General features: G+C 37.6%; 1 protein-coding gene across 1 annotated transcript in view; it reads left to right on the top strand.

Annotated features, from left to right (window-relative positions):
- LOC136874371 (FRAS1-related extracellular matrix protein 2) overlaps window positions 1-27399 on the top strand; it is a 138580-nt gene that overhangs the window by 57032 nt on the left and 54149 nt on the right. Inside the window, exons 8-11 of the mRNA XM_067148008.2 lie at window positions 5607-5782; window positions 11052-11167; window positions 15340-15555; window positions 26893-27078. Coding sequence (XP_067004109.2) covers window positions 5607-5782; window positions 11052-11167; window positions 15340-15555; window positions 26893-27078 — 694 coding nt within the window. The remainder of the gene's footprint in view (window positions 1-5606; window positions 5783-11051; window positions 11168-15339; window positions 15556-26892; window positions 27079-27399) is intronic.

Here is a 27399-nt window from a genome sequence, read left to right as displayed (position 1 = left end):
TTGAATATAGGTACAATTATACCTTTCTTCCAGTCTTCTGGGATGGTATTTTTCTGCCATACTACATTTAGGAGTCTATATAGCCATTGGATTGCTGGAGTTCCTCCTGCTCTTAACATGTCCACACTTAACTCATCTATTCCTGCAGCTTTCCCTTTCCACATACTTTTAAGGCTCTTCTCTATCTCCAGCTATGTGATTGGTGGCTCCATATTTTTACTTGGCTCTTCACTTTTCCAGATTCTTCTCTGTTTTGAATTACATTTGATGCCTCTCCATTCAGGAGCTTGTCAAAGTAGGTCTTGAATTCTCTCCCGATTCCATCTTCCTCTCATACTACTGATCGACTGTCCTGCTCTATTCCCTTGATGTCTTCTAGGTTATTTTGCTTGTTTTTAATTACTCTGTAAAGAAGTTTCTTGTTTCCTCTGCTGTCCTCTTCCAACTTTTCCACAAACTCATTCCATTTTTTCTCTTTCTCTTCTCTTACTATCCTCTTAGCTGTAAAATTTTTTGCCCTGTAGAGTTCCTGAAGTTTAGTTATTTCTTGGCCACCTGGATCTTGTGTGTAACCTCTAATAAGTACGGTTACAAGTAATAGTTTACAATAATAATAATAATAATATTTGCTACCACTGTGCAAACACATCGTTACACAGAAACACATTTTGATGCAAGGAGGAATGATAATAAATTGCACGAAATTAAAATCATAACAAACAGGTTAACAAACATGACGGCTAAGAAAGGATAGCGTGGAAGGTGCCTGGGAACCATATCCAGGCAGTGGAAGGTATTGGCATTGCTGAAGAAGCGAAGTCAGTGATGATTCAAAATTAATATACAGTTTACTTAAAATTAGATTGAAATGAAAGCTCAAATGATCCACAAAATTACACGTTTTAAAAATCGGAAATAAATCAAACGATAATTACAATGATTACCCAGAAGGTTCCAAATCAGTGATTCTACTTCATACAACTTTAGGTCAGAACATTTCACACATGGTGTAACGTTTAAATTAATAGAACTGTCAGAAGGAATAAAATTTAGGCAACATAATACCGTTGGAAGGCTATTCATACAAAATAAGGAAAATACATTTCAGATAATTATCCTAGTGCAGCGCACCTTTAGTAGGCAGCCTCCTCAAAAACACTTCTGAGGAAGGTGCCTGTACTAAAAGTGAATACTTCTAGGATGACGCAGAACTAAGAGACAGCCCCAAGGGGAAATTAATAGTTTATCATTACATCGAAAGGCGTTGAACACACAATTTACGAAAACAACAAAATGGGAACTGTCTCTTTACAAATGTGACGCGACTTACTGAAAAGGCTAAGTCATTTAATAAAATTTGGAAGCTGAAGGAAAACACGGGTAAGCTCTGGCGAGATAAATTAAATGAAACACTACATTTGAAAATAAATACCTGAAAGGTGAAAAACAATTGAGTGCTTACCTGGTGGAGGGGCCAAGAAGACCCATCACCTTGTAGAAGGCAACCTTTCCCTTCACTGGTCAAACAGAAAAGACGCCTTGGAAGAGCAAGGCTCTAGTGAAATGCTTCTCTCCGGAAATTAGGAAACCTTACGGCAACCAATGAGCGTCCGGTCCTTTTCCTTCACCTACCAATCACATTTACATTTATTTTCTCCAATTAGGGCCCAGAAATTAGTGCTGATAAAGAACACTGAGAAGCATTGAGAAGTTACGAAATTGATGCAACATGATGAAACCGGAAATATCCCCTGCCGATCTGGCGCGTGTACACTACAGTATGTCCCAAAATATTACATTTTACTTCACTTTTCCCATGATAAAGAAACAATCTTGAAGCCATAATAAATACATTACATACCAAATTAACACATAAACATATACAATTCCTCGCCGTCTTCCAAGTCCAAATAATCAAATCCAAGTAATCACTACATTGTGCATCTCTTTGCTTTTCTTTGTCTAGCATCTTTTTTGCCCAATTTCTCTCTTTTATAGCCAATCTGACTCTGTCATTCTACCAAGGCATCTCTTTTTCTTTCATGGTCGATCCTGTTACTCCACACAGGTCTTTAGCTTCACCCACCAAAGTATCCTTAAAAATTTTCCATTCTTCTTCTACTGTATTCATTTTGCCTTTTGGTAAGTGTCTGTATCCTTATTTTATATTCTTCCTTCAGCTTGGCTTCTTCTTATATCCAAGTCTCCAAGTTTTCTAGGAGTGAGAAGGAAGCAGTTGTGGACTTAATTAAGGTACATAACTAGACGATGGTATGATAGTAAATGGAATGAAAAGTTGGGTTGTAAATTTCATCAAGAGGAGAAATCCTCTCAGTTTTAATTAGTGTTGATGGGGTGAAAGTACATCATGGGAAAACATTGGAAGTAGCTAGAAGTTAATACAGTATAAAGAATGATCATCATTGAAGTAATCATTGTAACGAGAATTTTAAGAAAGGTTACAGATCTCTTCACAGGACTACTTGATGTGAAAAACAGAAAAGATCCAAAGGAAAGCAGCACAATTTGTTCTGGGTGATTTCTGACAAAGGAGTAGTGTTACAGAAATATTAAAAACTTCAGGCTGGAAAGACTTGAGAGTAAGGAGATAAGATGCTCAACTATGTGGTGTGTTTGTTCTTAACAATTTTCTTTATGTCACACTGACACAGACAGGTTTATGGCAATGATGGGTTAGGAAAGGGCTAGGAGTGAGAAGGAAGCAGTCATGGCCTTAATTGAGGTACATATCTAGCATTTTCCTGGTATGAAAATGGGAAACCATGGAAAACAATCATTAGGGCTGCTGACAGTGGGGTTTGAATCTGCTATCTCCTGTATGAAAATTCACAGCTGCACGACCCTAACCACAAGGCGAACTCACTCAGTGTTTGCTATGTTTTGAGTTGTCAGTGGAGAGATGGCATGAAATTATATTAGTAGATGAATAAGCTTGAGCGCAGCTTTTAAAAGTAGGAAAGATCATAATATGAAGATAAAGTTGGAATTTAAGAGGACAAATTGGGGCAAATATTCATTTATAGGATGAGGAGTAAGGGATTGAAATACATTTTTAAGGGAAATATTATTTAACAAATTTCCAAATTCCTTGAAATAGTTTAAGAAAAAGCTAGGTAATCAATTGATAAGGTATCTGCCACCTGGACGACAGCCCTAAATGCATATCATTGATGACTGAGTCTGGTGTTCTATGAACTAAATAGTAATTAAACTGATTACTTTTGGAGAAGTAATTTGTAATTGTAATTGATTAAACTATTTCTCATGTCGGTGTAATTCAGCCCACTTACTATATATTTATTATGGTAATAGATAATATCATGTATGCAAATTTTGACCTGTTTTACCATAAAATAGATCTTTCCACCCATGCAAAGAAGTTCCACTTTATGCATAAATTGCACAAATAACCTTTCCTACTCATGTTTCTTTCTTCATTTGTTCTTTTCCAATATGTTTGTTTGCAGTAGGCTAGATAGTTTAGACTATGAAAGTACTATCTCCAAATTTGTCACACCTCTGTTTATACCGTATGTCAGTAAATGTATTACATGTTTTATATTTTATTTCCTAGTCTAGAAAGCCAACAAAGAAGATTTATTGCACTGACCACACATCATCTTGTATTCTCGCAGACCTTTGAGCTGGGCAGCAGTTACTTAAAGGCCCATCATGGGGTTTAGGGGTTTAGTTTTTTTCTATATTTTATTTTTTGTGGTGATAGTCCAAAATTTTCTAACTTAGGATGAACAACACATCTAAAACTTACTTACAAATGTTCACACTGCAATTTTGATAGACAAATATTTGATGCACTGTGTGTTTCCTCTAAATGTTCATCTCTTTTTTTTTTCTCTCTCTCTGCTTGTGTTCTCATTCTGTCTTTGCTTTCATCAAGAAATTTTGTCTCAGGGACATTCAGAATTTTTAACTAATTTCCCATCGGCATCTTGATATTTATGTTAAGAATTTCTTCAACTGCATTCTAGTAACTGTAATGTTTAGAATTCAATGAACATTTTTCCATTTTCAGTTGACTATCTAGCTTTCATAATAGGATGAACACAATGACAGGTCAATGTGGTAAGAGGGAGAAATAGGAGGAGGCAAGGACAAATATGAAAGCACGGAAAGGACAAGAACAGTATCCACAGCTTCAAATGGACAAACTTTCTCCTCATCAGTCACAGTTCTTGTATATCGATCTCTTCTCAGACTCAAAGAGGCTCATTTCTATATCCCCCCTTAACTCTTATTGAAGGGTCATCTTGACAGATCTTCAGTCTTGATGTGGGAAGTGTAAGATAAGGAGAAAGCCTATTATGTGTTCCCTGTCTGTTCCTACATCTCCATAAATGACGTGATTTTCATTTAACCCTTAACTACAGTTGTGCGGTCCCAGGGACCTCACTATTTTTCCCACCCCTAATTTTAGGAACACTATTGGCCTTGGAGATCTTTACATCTCGGTAGCTTCCTCATTCTTAGTCTACTACCGGTCACCATGGTAGTCAGTGTTGGAGATGCTGTGTTGTCTCTCATATTGTTAAAGCAACGTCCAGGGGACTGCATGACTGTGAGTGTGTAAGTCAGTGACAGACTGAGCATTTTTTTTTTTTTGCATTTGTTGTGTTTATTTGTTTTCCGTATCTGTTGACGACATAGAAGGCGAGATGGAAACGGGAAAATCTTATCGTCCACTATAATAACACAAATGTTGGTGTTGATACCAGAGAACGATGAGACCGCCAAAACTTTTCAAACTGCCATACACAGCGCTGGCCCGTGGTTGTGTCCTCCATCTGAGGGTTATCAGTTCATATGTTGTTCACCAGTCCTTCAACAAAGGAACTGTACTTAACAGAAAAACTCTCGCGAAACAGCTGATTGAACCTACAATGCGAGTAATGAACAAACATCTTCCACGAGAACTGTGATTTTCCTGTCGGTCGAGTCATACGAGCTGAAGTACATCACCATGAAGACCTGGGCCAAGAGAACAAACTGCCGAAGGATGCAAGGAAAACATGTCGAATTTATCCATCACAAAGGCAGAAAAATAAACAAGCTGTTTGTGTCGCAAGTTCAAAGTTCCAATTTGTTTGGAATGTTCAAATAATATGTGTCCGTCATGCATGAAATGCAACATTGAATATGGTCAATTTGACTAGTGCAGATTTTTTTTGTGTAAGTTATTTTAGAGAACACATATCACTTTTAACATCATTGAGTCCTGTGTAACATTAAATTATAATGTTCAAGTTTTCAGGAAGGAAATGCGTTCAGTTATTATTATTTGTGTCTACTGTGTGCAAATTTTTATGTAACATGAACAAATTACTTTCACAATGGTGAAACTAAATTTTGTAAACCTGATGCATTTTATGGTTTATTAAAGAACACTAGTACAAAATGCATAAAATTGTGTTGGAAGATGATTTTTACATATTTTACCCACCTTCCAAACACCGTCCTCACAACTGTAGTTGTGTGTGAACTATTGACAACTGCAGTTGAGGGTGAAGTTTATTCCTTTCCAATACATATATCAAGGTTTCAACATACTTTCTCTTCATAAATTCCAGGTGCTGATGACCCTAATTATCCAAACATGGTGAAGATGTCTGTTGAAATGCAACACAGAGATGGAATGTTTCCAGCCATTTCAACACGACCTCTTGCAGACCTGGAACTAGCCATCAGTCCACACGGTGTACGAGTAGGCACCCACAAATGTTCAAATCTCTTGAATTATGATGAGGTAAGATATTATTATCTATTACAGTAAAATATTTTAGAGCATTCTTTCAGAGATGTGAATGCCATCTATCACTTTGTGTCACAGTTCTTCATGAATTTTGAAGTTAGGTTTTTTAAAATGATTAATGTGAACATCTCTTTTAGCAAGAATTTCTGTAAATGACTTGAAGATGAGATGGAATACATAGCTTAAAAACATGACACATTTCAAAAGGTTTATATTTTCATGGTTTATACAAATTCAGAATAGAGAATAAAGATAAAGTTATTGCAGAAAATAATCAACCAAGCTTGATAGCTGCAGTCACTTAAGTGCGGCCAGTGTCCAGTATTCTGGAGATAGTGGGTTCAAACCCCACTGTTGGAAGTTCTGGTTTCCCACTTTCACACCAGGCAATTAAGGCCATGGCCGCTTCTTTCCCACTCCTAGCCCTTTACTGTCCCATCATCGCCATAAGGCCTATCTCTCTCAGTGCGACCTAAACCAACTTGTTAAAAAATAACAAAATAAAATAAACATACAAAAGTATCAGCCAAAATGTAATACTACTCATAAAGACAGCTTTTGTAAATGTACATGGAAAGTAAACATTCCATTCTGACTAATACTGCTAATAATAATATTATTATCTGGCTTGTTAACTCACTATGGTAATAGCCTTACAGCCAGTATTTAAAAGCAAAGCATTAAGCAACGGCAAATATCTCGACTCCCTAAAGTGACCAGCAGCTTTGTGCAAATGGTGTCCTTTAGATAGGGTGATGGTCCTCTGGGTGGAGGAATTGCTACTCAAATCGATAAAGTAGCATCTGTTTTCATGTTAGAGGCAGCTGCAACCTCTATATGGGGCTGTATTAGTATAGGAGAATGTCTAAGACATATGATCGCTTGGGTGATAATGGCAAGGACTCCTATGTAGGAGAAAGTAGTGATAAACTGGAAAAGTAGAGTTCCTACCAGTAGAAGTGATAGAAAACCAAGGGAGTCAACCTGAATGAAATCCAGGGCTGTAAGTTGTGGGGAAAGCAGTTTCCCTAGAAGAAAACTCCAAAATCAAATCTCTGCTCCATGACTACCAATCATGGTTCTCTAGGAGCCTACCTCCCTCCATTATCTTCTCAACACTTGAATCCAGAACTATAGAAAAAGTACAAAATGGAAATGGAACCCCATCTTTTATAAGGGAACCAAGGGTCTCAGAGTGAGCAGTAAAAGTAGTACATAGAACCAATTAGAGGGACCTTCATCTCGAAGAATCAGGCCCAAACAGAGCGTTTACATGGGAACTGATTGGTGAACATCAGGTAGACTATTTTGCCCTCTCTCTGCAATTCCGAGACTGCAAACTGTATAAGTGCTTAGAGGGGCTAATATTGATTTGAACTAAGGTTAGAGTGTGCTTTACACCGACGTCCAGTCACAGATCTCAAATTGTACTGTACACAACTCAGTAAAAAAGAAAAGGAAATGGTATATGGCTTTTAGTGCCAGGAGTGTCCGAGGACAAGTTCAGCTCGCCAGGTGCAGGTCTTTTGATTTGACTCCCGAAGGCGACCTGCATGTCGTGATAGGGATGAAATGATGATTAAGACCGACACATACACCCAGCCCCCATGTCAGCAAAATTAACTAATGATGGTTAAAATTCCTGACCCTGCCGGGAATCGAACCTGGGATCCCTGTGACCAAAGGCCAGCACGCTAACCATTTAGCCATGGAACCGGGCAGTAAACAGAAAATTTAAATACCAGGAGGAGTCTCTCTCTCTCTCTTCGTTTAGTCGATTGCGACTCTCCGTGACCCCATGAACTAAAATATACCAATTTCTTCTGTCCTGCACTGCTTCCCAAAGATTTTCCAAGCTGGAATTTAGTACTTCTGTGATGCCATCAATCCATCTCATTCTTTGCTGCTTTCTTCTCCTTGTGCCTTTGATTTTCCCCAGCATTAAGGTCTTTTCTAATGAATTGTGTCTTCTCATGATGTGTCCAAAGTAGCTTAGTTTTTGTTTCAGGATTAGGCCATCCAAGGAACACTCTGGTTTTATTTGCTGTAAAACTGACCTATTTGTTCTCTTTGCAGTCCATGAGACTCTAAGGATTTTCCTCCAACACCACAATTCAAAGGAGTCCATTCTATGGCGTCCAGCTTTTCTTATGGTCCAGGCCTCACAACTGTACATCACAACTGGAAAAACTATAGCCCTTACTATACGGATCTTTGTTGTTAATTTTACGTCTCTACTCCTTGTGATATTGTCAAGATTGGTCATTGTCTTTCTACCTAGTAGCAATCTTCTTTTGATTTCATGGCTACAGTCACCATCAGCAGAAATCTGTGAGCCATGATAGCTGAAAACGGAGACTACCTCCAGTTTTTCTCCTCCTAAATGCCATGAATTAACAGGTATAGTTGCCATAATTTTTGTTTTCTTGACATTCAACATTAGTCCAGCCTTTGAACTTTCTTCTTTCACTTTCAGTAAGAGGGTTTTTAAGTCTTCTTCATTTTCTGCCATCAGGATAGTATCATCTGCATATCTCAGGTTGTTTATATTTAACCCAGCTATTTTGATTCTACCAGAAGGAGTACAATTAGACATATACTAAAAGTAATTAAACAAATGATGGGAAGCAGGTTCAGGAATCATAACTTGTTGGAGTGATGAGGTGTGAGAACAAAGAAATCAAGAAACTTACTAAAAATTAGTATCATCCAAAAGAAGGAACTACACTGACAGAATTAATCTCCAACATAATTAGCTTGAAACCCACTGTTGTTTGGAATAAATGCATGGGAAGTTGACATATGAGCTTTACAAACCTTGAATATAAGTCTAATAATAAATTTCTTTACTGTGTAATTTAAGAAGTGTACATCTTGAACTTGTGGTCACGCCTTTGGAACCTGTGTCCCTACAAGCAAATTGCCATCTTAAAATATTATCATGAAAGGGGTATTTTAATATTTTAATTGTATATGTAAAGATGACCCATAATGGGATTGAAACCAGTCCCATTGCATAAGTGATTTGATATCATATTAAAATGTATTGAATAGGTGAACCTTCATTTTAATATCTTATTATTGTGAATGTTTATCAATATGGATCATGATGAAGTTTATATCATACGATTGGCTAAATCTGTTGTGAAGAAGAGATAGAGTGATGGGACACATCTTAAGAGTGGTGGTGGTCATTATTGCTTTTAGAGGAAGTACAAGTGGGCAACCATCCTCTATTAACTCCAAACAGAGGGGGAAAATGGAAGGGGTCCAACACTTCGAAAAATGAAGGCATTGACCAAAAAGGCAAGGGCCACAAAGGGCGTGAAAATGAAAGACTCCCTAGGATTCGCAAACCTAATACTGTCAGGGTCAGAAAGGACACATCTTAAGACACCCAGGACTTCTTCAGTTGCTTTTGGAGGGAAGTGTAGGTGGTAAGAACGGTAGCAGTAGACCAAGGTATGAACATGACAAGCAGATTAGCGTAGATGTAAGATGTAGTTATGTAGAAATGAAAATATTTGCACAGGATAGGGTGACATGGAGCGCTGCATCAAACCAGTCTATGAACTGATGACTCATATATGCAACAACAACAACAACAATACAAATTTATCACTTGTGAGACCATTTTTTGTAATCATTTTCTTTTTCTTGAGTGTGTGTATACTTCCTTCGGAATTACTGGAGTAAAGTAGAATGAACTTTCTTTAGGTTGAGTAGTAGTCATTTCATTGGAGCTTAGAGTAATATTTCCTGAGGATATTTTGGAAACAAGTTTTGGACCATCACTAATGAAATAATAATTTAAAACACAAGGATTTCATCTGTTTGAACAATGACATTATCAGCTTTTAAGTCATTGACCTTTACACCATCCCTCCAATCAGTGTTCCTTAGTATCTCATTAATACAATGACAAAATTTCTTTACACTCTTGTGGTTGTTATTTACTTTATCTTAATGATAAGAAATCTTCAGTTTTAGTTTCTCATGGGACTGTGTTTCTAACCCTAATATATTCATTATGAATCGCTGCATTCTCAGATTTCCTTTTTTTTCTTTTTTGTGAAAAATATCTCTCTCTCATTATTAGATTATGCAAATATTCAGTCATCCATCTTGGAAATCTTTATATATCTGTTGTTTTGATGGGAACTTGGAAATAATCTGCATAACGATATGGCATTATTAGCCTTATAGGGTTCGCTTCAACTTCTAAGGAACCATCTTTATAACCATTTTTACCATTTGTTTTATGTTGCACCATCACAGATAGGTCTTCTGGCAGTGATGGGACAGGAAAGGCCTAGGAGATGGAAGGAATCGACCGTGGCCTTAATTCAGGTACAGCCCCAGCATTGGCTGGTGTGAATATGGGAAACCACAGAAAATCATCTTCAGGGCTGCGGACAGTGGGGTTCGAACCCATTATCTCCCAGATACAAGCTCACAGCTGCGCACCCCTACCCCCACAGCCAACTTGCCCAGTATCTTTATAACCAGCAATAATGTCTGGGTCAAAATTGCATAACCTCTCTAAATTTATAATGTAATATGTTTACAGACTTGTATAACATAGTAATAGACTTTGTGTGGTATACTTTGTTCTGTGGCAATCCAAAATTTGGGAAGTATGAATTAGTTAATTGATTGTCCCAGATGCTTCAGGTACACACAGCTTATTAAGTTGGGTGGCCTATATTATCAGGTGTTCCAGAGAAGTAGATTTTCAGTCCCAACTCCCGATATGTTGGCATCCTCTCTGCTTTACCTGTGCAGTGGGACAGTCTACTCTTACTTAAAGCAAATTCTGCAGGTTCATATTAGAACATTCAAGTATTTCTATGACTCACTAGATGGGAATTCAAATATTGTGCATGAGGGAAGTGATATTTGTTGACCTTACGACTTGGCTCACAGAAGAGCACCCCTTGCATGCTGTTTGTTATTGAATGTAGCATTTTTCTTCTTTCCATTACTGGAGGCCTTCTCGTTTAGAGTTGAACATCTCACTGTACAGATAAAGCAGAGAAGTTGCTGACACATCGGGAGTTTGAACTGAAAATATACTTCTTGAAAGCACCTGTTACTTTAGGCCACCCAACTTACCGAGCTGTATGTTTCTGAAGCACGCTGTACTATTCAGAGATTAGCTATAATACAGACACTACCGTACCTATGACAATATATTTCATGAGATAATTTGAAATAATAATATAAAGGTCCTTGTTTTATTTGAACTCATTTTCTCTTTTAGGTGAAGACAAAAAATCATACATACAATAAGAACAATAAGGATATGACTATTTTTGAATTTGCTGAGCCAGAGCTATTTCAGTTCAGTCCTCTACTGAGAAGTCCATCTACTGTTGGGTATGTACTTCATCTTACATTTTGAAAATAATGCAAAAGCTATTTTATCCAGCATCTTTGGGACCGAGGGATTGCCAGTTATCACAATTTTCTGGACATTAAAACACCATTTTATCATAACTTTTGTATTATACTGTATGTGATCGTTGGGGTATTAGCGAACAGTATTATACATAATAATAGAAGTCAACAAATAGTAAATAGTTTCATAGTAAACCATTCATACAAAACATCAAGTTGCTCTAGCGTAGGTTTCTGAATAACACTTGTGTGCAGTGATGGCTTCAGTTGATTCGGTTGATTGTGTGATGAAAGGGCATTTCAGCAATTCATCTTTCTGCTCATGTATGTCATAGATAGTGGATGATCCTATGCCACATTAATTCATTTATTATGGTTTTCACTTCACTGAAGTTATGATACACGTCCATTTTTCTCTCTTATTGTACACATCACTCTTACCGTTTTTTACTTTCTCCTTCCATGCTACTGTAATGGTATTCAGACAGCAATACAACACAGCTCGGAGCACATATCTGTAATGGTGGAGACAACAACTAACTCAATAAAGCTGCAGCATACGGTGGGCACTTGTAGAATTGGTCAGGATTTTCAAATGCTTGCTGCTGGTTGATGGGATACACTGTAATAGTGAACCAGAATGAAGCATGTGATTGATTTTCTGGTTAACAGAACTTTCCAGATGATTGAGAGATAAAATAGTTTCTACTGTGTACTTAATTATGAATGTTAAATTAAGTGTGTGTGGGAGTAGCCAAGTTGTATCATCTGTAGCTTCTTACTACAGCAGCCACAATTTAACCCCTTGATGCTGACCTCATACATCATATTGACCTCCTTTTCTTCACATGCTGCCAACCTTCATGCATGGTATACAGCCCTGCAGGCCTAAATTAATTTTGTTCCAACTTGTAAAGTTTCAAATTTGTCAAGATAGAAATGGTATATCTTTGCAGCTGTTTTTTTTTTTTTCAACCCCCGGTGGGCTATAAATAAAAGACACATTAGCATTAAAAAAATGATTTTATCACTAAAAGTTTAGTAGTTTCATACTTACTTTTCCACATAATCGACAAAACGATTTAGGCATTTGTCGTATTGTGACACCAGCTTTCCGATGCCCTCTGCAAGGAAGTCTACTGCAAGTGAGGTAATGTGCATCTGGACAACCTCCTGAAGTTCTTTGTTTGTCTGCCACAAATGGAGGTTTATGATCAGTGAACTATCTGCATCAATTCCAGATATTTAAAAGTCTTTTCTGTACACAATTTTGGCTCGACACTTAGGATATCGGAAACTTGGTTCACGTTGGGTCCCAACAATTTTGACTGACAATCACAAAACTCAGTGAATGATGTCAGCTGTAATGTTTCTCACGCATTACCATAAAGAGGGGGAAGAGATTTTAAAGTCTGTCATTACTGGCAATTAAAACTTGGGTCCTGTAGGACACTCTAGAAAACAAAGAACAGTCTAAGCAGTGGATGCATCCTTCTTCTCTCAACAAGCCAGAAAAGTTTAAACTGACACCGAGCAACAGGAAAACAATGGTTACCATTTTTTGTGTCAGTAAAAATGTTTTGTTGGTGTACGTTATGAAGCAGGAGGCTGTCCAGACAAACATTACCTTATTGGCGGCAGACTTCTTTGCAGAAGGCATCGAAAAAGCTGCTGTCACAATACGACAAATGCTTGAATTGCTTTGGCAATTATGTAGAAAAATAGGTATGAAACTGCTAAATGTTTAGTGATAAAATCATTTTGTTACGCCAATGTGTAATATTTTTATAGCCCACCAGAAACTGGAAAAAAAATAGCCCTTGTAATTCTAAGATATGTCATTTACAAATAATTTGAGAGTATCATGTTTGGTATATTCTTTCACACTTATAATAATTGCTGCACATGAAAAGGTTTATCAAATGGTATTGGGATGTGTATATGTGTGGGCTGAATCAACTGACTGTTGCTTTAGAACAGGATATTTAATTACGATAAACAGTACCAATATTAGGAATAACAGATATTACTCAAGTTATTATCATGAGTATTCTACTTAGACGTGCACTTTCTCTAAATCTGTTGACAAAATGTAAGAAAAACTAAAATGTGGAAAGAAAGCTTGAACTAAAACTTAACTTTACAGGCTTTCCTGGCTGTAGACATTTTCACAATATCCTCCAAAGATAGCTTTGATGCTAATTGTGATGTTCAGCAGGTTGGTTAGTCATTGTCCTGCTAAGTTTCTGAGGTGATTTTTTATTATCTTTAGTTTACTTAAACTTCTTTCATTTCAGGTGACTGAGACTGGCATTGTGAGGAAAACTCTCAACACTGTTGCTATGTTGGGGAATGCATCTTCAGTATCATTCTTGTATATTAAGGTCAGAAGGCCTGATGGTTTAGCCGTTTTCATATTAGGGCTTAAATCAAAGATATGATTCTTAAAACTCTTCACTTCTATCACCAGCTTTTGTCAATTAGACAGGGACGTCTAAGTTGTCTTTATATGTGGTAGGTAACTCAAGTGCCTGGATCTTCAATTCTTCTCCATTCATTATTTCAAATCAAGCTCCATTGAGGAAATCTGGCAGTCTGGCCTACGCAGACAACTTAGTCTTAATGGCAGATTGCGCTGAAAGTTTGCCGTCCAATATCTTTGAACTTGAAAATAGGTGCAATGAGTATTGTGTGAAAATTAACCTTCTTAAGACTAAATTGTTGTCAGCAGGCAAGAAATCCAAGAGAATTGAATGTCAGATTGGGGATAAAAATCTGGAACAGGTAGATAATTTCAAGTACTTAGGATGTGTATTCTCCCAGGATGGTAGTATAGCAAGTAAGATTGACTCAGGGTGCAGTAAAGCTAATGCAGTGAGTTTGCAGTTGTGATCAACAATATTCTGTAAACCGGGCGAGTTGGCCGCGTGCGTAGAGGCGCGCGGCTGTGAGCTTGCATCCGGGAGATAGTAGGTTCGAATCCCACTATCGGCAGCCCAGGAGATGGTTTTCCGTGGTTTCCCATTTTCACACCAGGCAAATGCTGGGGCTGTACCTTAATTAAGGCCACGGCCGCTTCCTTCCAACTCCTAGGCCTTTTCTATCCCGTCGTCGCCATAAGACCTATCTGTGTCGGTGCGACTTAAAGCCCCTAGCAAAAAAAAAAAATATTCTGTAAGGAGGAAGTTAGCTCGCAGGTGAAAGTATCTTTATATCGGTCTGTTTTCAGACCAACTTTGATTTACAGGATTGAATGCTGGGTGGACTCAGGACATCTTATTTATAACATACATGAAAGTAGCAAGAATGATTGCTGGTAGGGTATTCAGAATGAGGAGATAAAGGCTAAGTTAGGAATAAACTTGATGGTTGAAGCTGTACGCATAAACCACCTTCGGTGGTGGAGTCATATGAGATGAATGGAGGAGGATAGATTACCTAGGAAAATAATGGACTCTGTTATGGAGGATGAGAGGAATAGAGGGAGACCAAGATGGCTGTGGTTAGACTCGGTTTCTAATGATTTAAAGATAAGAGGTGTCAAACTAAATGATGCCATAGAACGAGTTACAAATGGGGGATTGTGGCGATGATTACTAAATTTGCAGAAGCTTTCAGACTGAATGCTGAAAGGCATAAGTCTATTATATATGTATGTATGTATGTAAGTATGTATAGTATGCACACTTTTTAGTGATAGATTTTTGTACTCGTTGGAGAAGTAAGAAGGGTTCCGTTAATACTGCCAACTGAATGGAAATGAAATCTGAATTGAATCGATAATATGATCGATCGATATGAATTTTATAAACCTTTATTATTTTAAGCAAACAACTGTATCACACACACAATATATAATACTATATAACATTTCCCGTTGCGGAACGTGTTCCTAACATGAATTCTATAGTTTGGCTTTGCTGTGTAAACAACAACAGTACGAGTACTTAAGTGTATGCCAGATGGCGCACAGCGATGATAAGCGATTCTTAGTTTGTGTTTCAAAGGTTGCCAATACGAATCTCGAAGATAACTGAAGTCGACCACTTCAGCACTAGGGTGTAAATCTATCACTAAAAAGTGTGCAGATAGTATGTATGTATGCAACTATGTAAAATCTGTTATTGATTCAGCTTAATTTACTCTTCTAGATTCTACCAAAACCTTAACCTTCAGCTCTGCGAGTGGCGTTTTGAATATTACTACTCTTTGTCTGAGTTGATCTCAGATTGTGGTGCAACTGTTTCTCCAGATTACAGTAGAAACAGCTTGGTAAAATCCTCCCTGGAGGTAGAGTTACCTCTGTACATATCATACATCTCTCTTGCCAGAGGACTCCAGCACACTGACTTGAGTACCAAGCTCAGGTAAGGAAGATATGTACAAAATAAATTTAATGTCTTGTGTATTACATGTATTAGCTTTCAGAACTGATTTAAATACAGAAATACCATTAGTGTACATTCAAGTCTTATATTTAGGTATACATTGGCCAAACTCGTATCAAGGAACACCAAGGAACCAGCCAGACAAGTCAGCAATAGCTGAGCACGCCCTATTGTCTGGTTCGTATTCCATGATGTTCGAGCTTTTACCCACACTAAACACTACAGGTCTAGAATTATACTGAAAGCTGTGGATATACATAAAAATCCTAACAATGTCAACAGGGACACTGGCTATCAATTAAGTAATACGTGTTTGCCAGCCATTAAGGATTTATGTAGGTAGTTTTCTTCCCTCTCTTTTCAGTATTGTTATTTTGTTTCTGTGTTTTCCAAATTCGGATGTTCCTTATTACCAAATGGTTCATTCCAAGCTATGTGTTAACCCTTTGCATTCAAATATATTCATAGTCATAATGTCTCCCAACTTGTAATTATTTCAGTCAGTTTTTACGATATTGGGAGATGTATTATGAAACACTTATTTACATGTTTGCAACAACTTTGTACAGGTTCAAAATGCAAAAATATTGTACACAAAGACATAAGAAAGACACAGATAGGTTTTCCCCCCATATTTTCATTGGAATTTCTGGAGGGTGTGATACTTTTCGAAGCACAGTCCTGGGTGAAGTCCTAGTTGCTTCTCACAGGTTTTGCAAAAGTGAACCGTTTCTCGCCTGCGCAACACAACTTTCCTATTGCTGCTAACCTTGCAATCCTTCTACTGTGACTTCCTTTCATGAACACCATATAGACCACTTCTGAAGTGAAGTGTTTCTTTGAATGTTTAATTTTGCATATTCGTTAGTCTCATTCGTAATGGAGGTTAATAGCTGGTCCATAAAAAATAATTGCCAGCACTGTAATTCTGTAAAAGGCCTACTACCATGGCTTACAAATCAACTTACTGACCTAAAAGGGAATTTAGGCAGGTCTACATTACCTGTAGTCCACGATCTCCAAGCAACATTAGAATTTTACACTATCACCTCCCCAAATATTACATGCATTGCTATCATTATTATTATTATTATCACTCAGATCACTTTCTGAAACATCACTTGCCTCGAAAAGTTCATCACTTTCATGTTTACTACCCATAAATTCCGTAGAAATTGTCATCAATATTTCATCCTCCGTCAAGTCGGGCGCTGTAATTTTTTCATGATCGCTTTCCATTGAGCATATACATCACCCAGAAAACAAAGTAATATTGTCTTCACATTGTCTGAAATTTGTTCTTGCTGTACCTAGAAGATAGCAGCACTCATTGAATAATAAATCGAAGTCTTAATGTACTCCATAGAGTAGTTATGCGATGCAAAACTGTGTGTCGACCAGAGCTCGACACACAAGTGTTCAATCGACTTAATAGATTAAATTACCACCTAATCGACACTTTATTACATGCCTTTGGCAGCTTGCAATATGAGTGTTAGCGCTAAATAGTGGCTGTCGACCTGTTGTTGACATACGAGTGGAAAGAGTTAAGTGCCATACTTTCATAATGTGCATACACTGGTTATGCCCTCCCTCCCAGACCTACTCACACTCATCCTGTTTTTTGACACACTTTCTTTCCATTCTTCAGCTCAGCTCTATTCTTCTATCCTGTGTCTTCTGTTGCAATTTATTTTATTTTATTATTTCTATTAATTTTTTCTACCACATTCATCCCTGATTCGTCTGATGACCTATCTGTTACTTCGCCGTGCACATACGGTGTAACAAGGAACATCTTAATTGGAGCTTAGATGGTGTCGTCAGCTCCCACCTGGAATGTTAGCACTGTGCTAGCATACAGCAAGCCATCTGGTGATGAATGACTTACTGTGACCAATGGTAAAGCATTCTTATATTAAAACCTTCATTATTGGAGAAGTCTTCCTCGTGAACAGTCAAGATTTTCTTCGGAAGATACAGAGCAAAGTTCTCTGTGAAACGTACAGACTTTCACCTTGTTTTCTTGACCCGGGTTAAGCCCAAAAGCCTACATGAAAGCTTCATTGTTAACATTCAATATCTGTCTCTCTCAGCAAGCCAACATTCTCAACAAACAGACGCAATTCACATCGCACACAACATGTAACCATATCACGCAAAACAGACCTCTCTTAACCATCGTTATGGTAACAGAGACGAGACATCAGGTGTGTATATCCCGAGAGTCAGTTGATGACGGAGGTGTAGCGTCTTGGCACTATGAAAGAAAATATAGAAACTCATAGAACTGATCATTTTGCAACATCAAGGAGGCAGGGAGTAAAAACAAAGAAGAATGCTAGAAATAAACATGAGAGCGTGCATCTATATTCCTTAATAAATGGAATGTTTGTGTATTTAACATTGGTTGTATTTAGTTATAAATACATTTAAAAATCAAACGTGCATCAAGTGGTGACCGTGACGTGATTCCCCAGGCGTAATTCTGTTATCTATCAGTTTAGAGCAGTGTTACCGGTAAGTACATAATTATACAATGGAGGAACATAACCCCAGTGCAGGAAGGAACAATGAAAGTGAACTTGAAGGCAAGAGGTATAATATTAATAAAGTTAGTACTGAGATTCCCCCATTCTGGTCAGAGAAACCAGATAAATGGTTCTACCAGGTGGAGGCGCAGCTTGCCATAAATAAGATAACTAAGGAAGAAATAAAATTCAATTACCTAATAGCCCAGCAAGAACCAAAGTATGTGGAGAATATCTGGGACAAAGTAACTGGAAATGAGGTAAATAAGTATTCTGTTGCAAAATTACGACTTCTTGATATTCTTAAAGAAAGTGAAAATAAAAAAATTAAGAAGTTGGTTACTGGTATCGAGCTAGGATATTATAAGCCGAGCCAGTTACTAAGGAAAATGAAGTCTTTGGCAGGAAGAGATGTCTCTGACAAAGTTCTTCGTACTCTTTGGCTTGAGAAACTTCCTGACTCAATAAAGAGCATCTTCGTTGTAAGTAGGAATGCCTTGACAGAGTTGCCATTAAGGCAGACAAAATGCTAGAAAAGAATCCTCGCAGCATAGCATAGTGTCAGCAGAGAATCTGTGGAAGGTGTGTCTGTTAAAGAGTTAATTGATAAAATATCACAGTTAGAGCAACAAATAGCAATATTGTCAACAGGAAGATGCTGCAGGTGAAGCAGAAGCTCATACCGCAGATATCCAAACACAGGCAGCAGCTCATGTCGCAGTAGAAAGATATTTGACCCTAACGGTGAATTCTGCTATTACCATTTTAAATTTGGATGGAAATGCATGCCTGAAAAATGCAAGCAGCCTTGCCAGTGGGATGCACAGAAAAACTCCAGCCGGCATTAAACATAGTGGTCAGTTCTGTTGCTAAGAATAAGGAAAGGAGCCGCAAACACCGCCTATTTTTGCAAGATAAGAAGTCCGGCTTGTGGTTTCTTGTTGATAGTGGAGCAGATGTTTCCATTATTCCAGTATCCAAAGGTGATAAATTAGACAACAGTTTTAAATTTTATGCTGCAAATGAAACTCCAATTTCAACTGGAGGTGTGGAAGTTTTGAACATTGATCTTGGCTTTCGTCGACAGTTTCAATGGCCATTCGTTATTGCTGATGTGAAGAAAGGCATTTTTTAAATCAATTAAATTTATTGGTCGATATCAAGAAAAGAAGAATGGTTGATGGCATTACCAAAATTGGTACCTCAGGTGAAGTGATGACTGTATCAAAGAAAGATTCCTTGAGTACTGCCTGTGGAAGCATTAAATTTTTAGAGATTTTTCAGCAGTATCCTGGCATTATGAAACCAGCCTTAGTGCCCAGCAAATTGACCCACAATATGAAGCACTACATTACAACGAAAGGACTGCCGTTTTATCAAGACCGAGGTAGTTGGATCCACAACGTCTAGCTCAGGCCAAACAGAAATTCCAGTTCATGTTAGACAACAACATCATTCGACCATCAAAATCAGAATGGGCAAGCCCACTCCACATGATCGGCAAAAAGGATGGTTCCTTAAGACCATGTGGGGATTACAGACATTTGAATGACAGAACCGTTCCAGACAGATACCCTAATCCTAGGACAGATGACTTTCAACAGATTCTGAGAGGTGCAAAATTATTTCCTAAAATTGATTTATTCAAGGCATTCTTCCAGATCCCATTGGCTGAAGAAGATAAACCCAAAAATGCCATAATTACCACATTTGGATTGTTTGAATTCAATGTGATGTGTTTTGGATTATGCAATGCCCCGTCAACTTTTCAATGCTTTTAATAAAGTGCTGCAAGGTCTAGAATTTGTTTTCCCATATCTTGACGATATTTTTGTTGCATCAATTTCAGAGGAAGAATATTATGAACATCTGAAACTTGTGCTGGACAGACTAGTTAAATTTAGTTTGTGAATAAATGTTGCAAAGTCTATAATTGATGTTCAGGAACTTGAATTTTTGGGTTACCTCATAACACCTGAAGGCTCTAAGTCAATTCCAGAGAAAGTTAAGGCTATAAGAGATTTTAAGCTACCATAAAACAGTTCGTGAACTTTGAACTTTTCTAGGCATTATAAATTTTCACCACCTGTTCATAAAAAATGCAGCACAGATGCAAGCAGTCCTCCATGATTACCTGAGAGGAATCAACAGAAATCATAGAACGAAGATCAACTGGACAGAAGAGACTAAAATCCAGTTTGAAGAATGCAAGAAAAGTCTAACAGATGCAGACTTGCTTACTTTTCCTAGTGCCAATTCTCACCCTAGACTGTTCACAGGTGCATCAGATCAAGCAATTGGCGCAGTACTCCAACAAAATTAATCATTCCTTGGTACTGTACTAAGACATTATCTAAAAATCCCTAACGTATAAAAAACTCAATGAGAAATTGAGTTTCATTTAACCCAGAAAGTCTTTGTAAACCATGTTTGTGTTATTGCCTTTGATGACGATGTGACATAGAACTGTACATTATAAGTTAAGAACTTCATTTCTCAGTATTCAACTGAGATTCACAATTAGAATTGAGGAAAGGTTCAACCTATTCAATACTAGCTGCCTCTGTGGATCAGCGGTAGAGTGTCGGCCTCCGGATCCCAAGGTAGCGGGTTCAAACCCGGCAGAGGTAGTCGGATTTTTGAAGGGCGGAAAAAGTCCATTCGACACTCCATGTCGTACGATGTCGGCATTTAAAAGATCTCTGGTGACACATTTGGTGTTTACCCGACAAAATTAATTAAATCTCAGCCATAGACGCCCAAGAGAGTTTCGGTTTACTCGGTCTGCTATCTAGTGGGGGCCTAGAGTAAAACAGAACGTCGAAATTGACGAGCAGACAGCCAGATGGCGTCAAATTGAAATGTCTGCACACGGTAGCTGAGGCCATACGATTATTATTATTATTATTATTATTATTATTATTATTATTATTATTATTATTATTATTATTATTATACTAAATATGTCATATAAGATGTTTACAACATGTTATTTATTAGTTACTAGTACCGGTTTCGACGCACGGTGGCGTCATCTTCAGCTAGAAGTTACAAAATGGGCAGGGTACATAACATATAACCATGTACATTATACATTCAATGCAAAGTACAAATGGTTAACAATTTTACATATAGGGCTAAATGAACAATGGGTAAAATATAATGCAGTAATGTAACGCATGACAGGCGTTATAGTCTAATATGGTTCATTGGTGTTATACAATAAAAATTGGTTTGATGAGTGAGAGTAAAAATCTTGATATATATCTATATGTATAAAATAAGAGTTTTGTCTGTACATTGCTCAGAATTTGAAAATAATGGTATTTCTGTATCGGTCATGTCCATTGTAACAAGAAAATGCACTTTTTACTTTTCTGTAATTTCTGTCTGTCTGTCTGTCTGTCTGTCTGTCTGTCTGTCTGTCTGTCTGTCTGTCTGTCTGTCTGTCTGTCTGTCTGTCTGTCTGTCTGTCTGTCTGTCTGTATGTATGTACACGCATTACGAGAAAATGGTTGAAGAGAATTGAATGAAAATCGGTATGTGAAGTCGGGGGATGAGCCTCTACAATCTAGGCTATAAAACATTTTACTCACGCTGACTGGAATGGTAGTTTAAGGGAAGGCCTAAAATTGAATTCTCAACTATTTATGCTATTAGTGGTCGTATTTTAAAGAAAATGGGTATGCAAAGTTGGAGAATAAATTGCTACAATCTAGGCTGTCATTTATTGTATTCACGCTGAGAAAAATGGTAGTTTAGGGAAAGGCCTAAAATTTAATTCTCAAATATTGTTGTTATTAGTAGTCCTATCATGACGAAAATCGATATACAAAGTCAGGAAATAAGTCGCTATAATCTAGGCTGTAAATTATTTTATTCACGCTGAGTGAAATGGTAGTTTATGGGAAGGCCTAAAATGTAATTCTCAAATATTTCTTATTAGAGGTGTAATCGATGAATGCTACATAACTAAGGTTATACAGTATTAAATTTCCTATTATTCATGTCTTATACATTGTTACTGTACTGGCTATGATCACAAAGATATTCATGAATTTGGAGTTTTGTCACTACAGTAAGTCCATATCAGCGCCGAGTAACGAGAAAATGGGTAAACAGTATTTAATGAAAATCGGTATGTAAAGTCGGAGAATAAGAAACTACAGTTTACGGTATAAAATATTTTACAAATCACAGAGTCGAAAGAAAATTAAATGTGTAGGCCTGCAATATAGAAAGCTCATAACATTGATCAACAATAACATTACATTGACCATTGTTTGTCGTGATGTGCTTTGTGTCTTCTGTTGCCCCTCATCTCCGGTAGATAGGATTACTGCTGCGTACAGAGTATTTTTTATTTGATTTACTTCGCACCGACATAGATTGGTTTTATGGCAACGATGGGATAGGAAAGGACTAGGAGTGCCTTAGGCCTTAATTAAGGTACAGGCCCAGCATTTGACTGGTGTGAAAGTGGGAAACCACAGAATACCATCTTCAGCGCTGCCGACAATGGGGTTCGAATTCACTATCTCTCAGATGCAAGCTCACAGCTGCGCACCGCTAACCACACGGTCAACTCGCCCAGTCGTACAGAGTGTAACAGCCTGCCTGAATATTGATGGGAAGTAACTGGGGAGTTAGATAACATTCTTCTTTAGCATGCCATTCCCCTGGTTTATACATTTTCTGATACTACTGGTACGTAACACACTGGATCATCATAGCATTTGGGCTATTCAATCCCTATTCTGAGGCGCTGATTGGAATGAACAGTGTGCATATTTAGCAGAATAATGGCAGATGAGTGTTCATGGCAATCTGCGACCTGGTCATCCCAGCTCTGAAACTTTGGACTATTAGATTGGCACCGCAATCTAACCGCAGCACTGTTCGTTAAAAGTGATAAAACGTGCGGCTTTCCATTTGATCGAGTATTTTATATGATAGCATTGCTTTTAATCGCTACATTCATACTTACGTTTTTGTAATGACCTATGTTGATTTCAGTTAGGAAAACCACAAAGTCAGTCTTTCTGAGAATCCCGTAGCAAAGCACGGCTACATCAGCTAGTAATAAATAAAACAATGAGATAAAATTGAGGTCCACTCTTCTGTTAAAATATATAAGGTAGAACTTTCATTTCATTTCAACAGTAAAATTCAGCCTTTCGCCCCTCAATACTGTGAAAAATGTCATACTACTTTAATGTGAGAAAAAGTCTCACGCGCGACCATTCAGATTACATTTCGGCTAGCGACCACTCGCGGGTTAACAGAAGAGTGGACCTCAATTTGATCTCATTGTTTTATTTATTATGTATATCAAGATTTTTTACTCTCATTCATCAAACCAATTTTTATTGTATAACACCAATGTACCATATTAGACTATAACGCCTGTCATGCGTTACATTACTCCATTATATTTTACCCATTGTTCATTTAGCCCTACATGTAAAATTGTTAACCATTTGTACTTTGCATTGAATGTATAATGTACACAGTTATATGTTATGTACCCTGCCCATTTTGTAACTTCTAGCTGAAGATGACGCCACCGTTTTGGTGGTTTTCTTGAACAAACTTTTAGTGAGGTACCTCCGTGGTTAGTTCCGCGACCGGAAATACGTCTAAATCTACTCCACGGACCAAAGGTGAACACGGATTCCTCCATTTATCGGAAGTATTTCCAGGACTTCATTCACCAATATCTGGCCATGAGACATATCTTCACGGATGGTTCTCAAATCGGAGAAAATATTGGTTGCTCTTTCATCAGTGATGATATGATCAAGGGTTATAAATTTCATTTTTGGTTCCGTATTGACCTGAGATCACAAGTATAATTAGGTATAAAATATTTTATTCCACCTATTCAATACTATACATTACTTGCAATGCCTATGTTTATATCATAATGCATTGCTAGGTACTAGTTTCGACCTCATTTGGGTCATCATCAGCCTAAAATAGTTACACTTTTTTATTGAATGTCCTGAAACAATATCCTCTTGTGAAGTAATAAAAACTAATAGAGTAATCTATATGTACATTGCAATAACATTAATTATAAAATGTGGTTGAATACATGAAATGAGATGATAATAATAATAATCGTATGGCCTCAGCTACCATGTGCAGACATTTCAAGTTGACGCCATCTAGCTGCCTGCTCGTCAATTTCGACGTTCAGTTTTACTCTAGGCTCACTAGATGGCAGACCGAGTAAACCGAAACTCTCTTGGGCATCTGTGGCTGAGATTTAATGAATTTTGTCGGGTAAACACCAAATGTGCCACCAAAGATCTTTTACATGCCGATATCGTACGACATGGAGTGTCGAATGGACTTTTTTCCGCCCTTCAAAAATCCAACTACCTCTGCCAGGTTTGAACCCGCTATTTTACATATTTTTCTTATGTATGTCAACATGGCGGTAAACAGTGATTTAGTTTTTTTCTCCGAGTGGTGATATATTTGGTAATAATATGTGTATGAAGTGCAATGGATCTATTCACGCACTCCCAACAAGCTGAGAGCAATTAAGAAGACAACTACCATGTGGCGGTCCTCTTTCTGGCCTTCATGGAGAGAGGCCATAGTATTGTGTAGGCTGAGGATACGTCATGGATGATCTACGCACTCTTATCTCCTAAAGAGGGAAGACCCCTACCCCCCAGTGTGTTCTTGTGGTGGTGCTGACTTCACCCTTTTGATTCGTTAGTAATTTTTTGTTTTATTTTGTACTTCATTTCCAAATTCCTTTGTTGAATATATATTTTTATTTTATTTTAAATTTCTTTTCCATGAATTTGTTCAGAGAGGATGATTACCTAGCTGTACTTCCTCTTAAAACAAAAATCACCACCACCACTCCTCCACCAAGTTGATATCCCCCCAAAATATGTGTGTTCCTTTATTTTTAAAGGAGATTCCAATTACCAATTTTCACGTCTGTGACCTTCAGTTTTTGAGATATAAGTAACTCCATAAAATGAATTCTTTTTTTTCACACTCTTTCACTGAAACCTCGGAATGCGAGTAACTTGGTCTACGAGTGTTTTTCAAAACGAGCAAACATTTTAAATAATTTGTAACTTGATAAGTGAGTGAGGTTCCGCAATACGAGCATCACATGTGCCTATGTTTTCCCCTCCCCTGTTCGTTTGTTAAATGGATGAACAAGTTATTTGGTCCTGTAGTGAAGAAATACCTTTCAGAATATAATCTGCCGCTCAAAGTCTTGCTGGTTATGGACAATGTTCCTGCTCATCCTCCAGGCCTTGAGGCTTGAGGACGACTTACTGGAGGAATTCTAGTTCGTTAAGGTTAAGTTCCCTCCTCCCAACACTACTCCACTTCTCCAGCCTATGGATCAGCAAGTCATTTCGAACTTCAAGAAGCTATACCACCAAAGCACTATTTCAGCGATGCTTCGAAGTGACTGAAGGAACAAACCTTACCCTCCGAGAGTTTGGGATAAATCCTTTCCCCATCGTGAACTGCCTGCATATCATCGATAAAGCCTGGATGGAGCCACCAAGAGAACTCTACTTCCGCTTGGGGAAAGCTGTGGCCTGACTGTGTTCTTGGACATGACTTTGAGGGAATTGTTGGTGACAATGAGCCGCCGATTGTGTCCTTAGGGAAGACTATGTGGCTGGAGGTGAATGTCATGGACATTCAAGAGATGGTGGAAGAACATAGCCAGGAACTGACCACCAACGAACTGATGGACCTGCATCATGAACAACAGGAGGAGGTTATGGAGATCTTGTCCGGGGAAGAGAAGGAGGAAAAGTCAATGGAATCTCTCACTTCAACTGAGATTTGGGATGTGGGAAAGGGTTCAAAATTTTGTAGAAAAACACCACCCGAATAAGGCTGTAGCAGTGCGAGCGATGAATCAGTTCAATAAAATGCAAATTCACATTTTCATGAAATCCTCAAAAAGAGGCAAAAGCAACAGTCATTGGACAGGTTCCTCGTTTAAGTTGCATGAAAATAAAAAAAATCCAGTGAGGCAACAGACAGCAGTGGTTCCGTTAGTGAAATTCGTGCTACACAGTAACTCTTCTCATGTCATCTCTTGTCTCCCTCACACCAACAATGATTCTATTGTAAGGAAAAGTGCACTTTCATTTGTTTTACGTTATATTTTGTTTTAGAAATGGTATGCGAATACATATTTTTGTGTTGTGGACGAATCATCCATGTTTCAATTGTTACTTATGGGAAAACTTGCTTTGATATACGAGCACTTTGGATTACAAGCATGTTGCCAGAACGAATTATGCTCGCAATTCAAGGTTCCACTGTATCCTCATAAAAGGTCGTTTCCTTATTTTTAGAGGAGATTCCAAATACCAGTTTTCACGTCATTAAACTCTTAAGTTTTTGAGATATAGATACACTCATTTTAAAAATTCACCACCCTTTTCAGCCCCTTAGTGACGGAATATCCAAAAATCCTCCTGTAGTGAGCAGCATCAATGTAATATGAATGTATCCCCAAAATTTCATTTCTTTATGTCCAGTATTTTTGGCTTGGCGATTATGAATCAGTCAGGCAGGACATTTATTTTATATACTCGCGCGCGCGCGCGCGTGTGTGTGTATATATATTCTGTAGATTAGTGGATATGTTTGTAACAAACACTGCCATTCTGTGATAACGTGTATTTTTTTTTTCTGTAATCAATGAATCATATCTTAATTAGTATCTTAGAAAGTTACAATTAATGAAAGTACAAACATAAAGTTTATTTATTTTCAGACTTGTGTTCACATATGACACCACTGTTATGTGGCAGCAAGGTATAGGTTCATCTAAGAACACTCAAGGAGGAGGCTGGTTGTACCCCAAGAGTATGAAGATAAACACTGATGGACAATTGGTTGTTCACTTCCAGACTGAAGCAAAATTTAATGGGCTGTTTGTTCTTTCCCATCTCAAGTCAAGGTACTGTAAAGTTTACAAAATGATTGGTTAATGGTATATTGTTCATTGGTTTTCTGAACTCTCTCTTCTCCTACTTTTCTTATATTCTACTTAACTATAAGTCAATCTCTCCTTTCATACATTTGAGACCTCATGAAGACAACAGTGCATCTTTTGTACTTCCAGAATTTCCTTTTTGCTCACATTTTAAATCAGTTTGAGATTTTCTGTGATGATTGATATAATATTGATTGCAAGAAAACATTTTTTATTTATATAATTTTGACCTTGCATTGTAATTCTTATGTTAAATAATAACATATGATCATTAAGTCTGTATGG

The sequence above is a fragment of the Anabrus simplex genome, chromosome 5 (assembly GCF_040414725.1).
Source record: "Anabrus simplex isolate iqAnaSimp1 chromosome 5, ASM4041472v1, whole genome shotgun sequence".
In the NCBI taxonomy this organism is placed as follows: Eukaryota; Metazoa; Arthropoda; class Insecta; order Orthoptera; family Tettigoniidae; genus Anabrus; species Anabrus simplex.
Note: the sequence above shows the minus strand (reverse complement) of the source record. Positions and strands in the feature narration are given on the sequence as shown.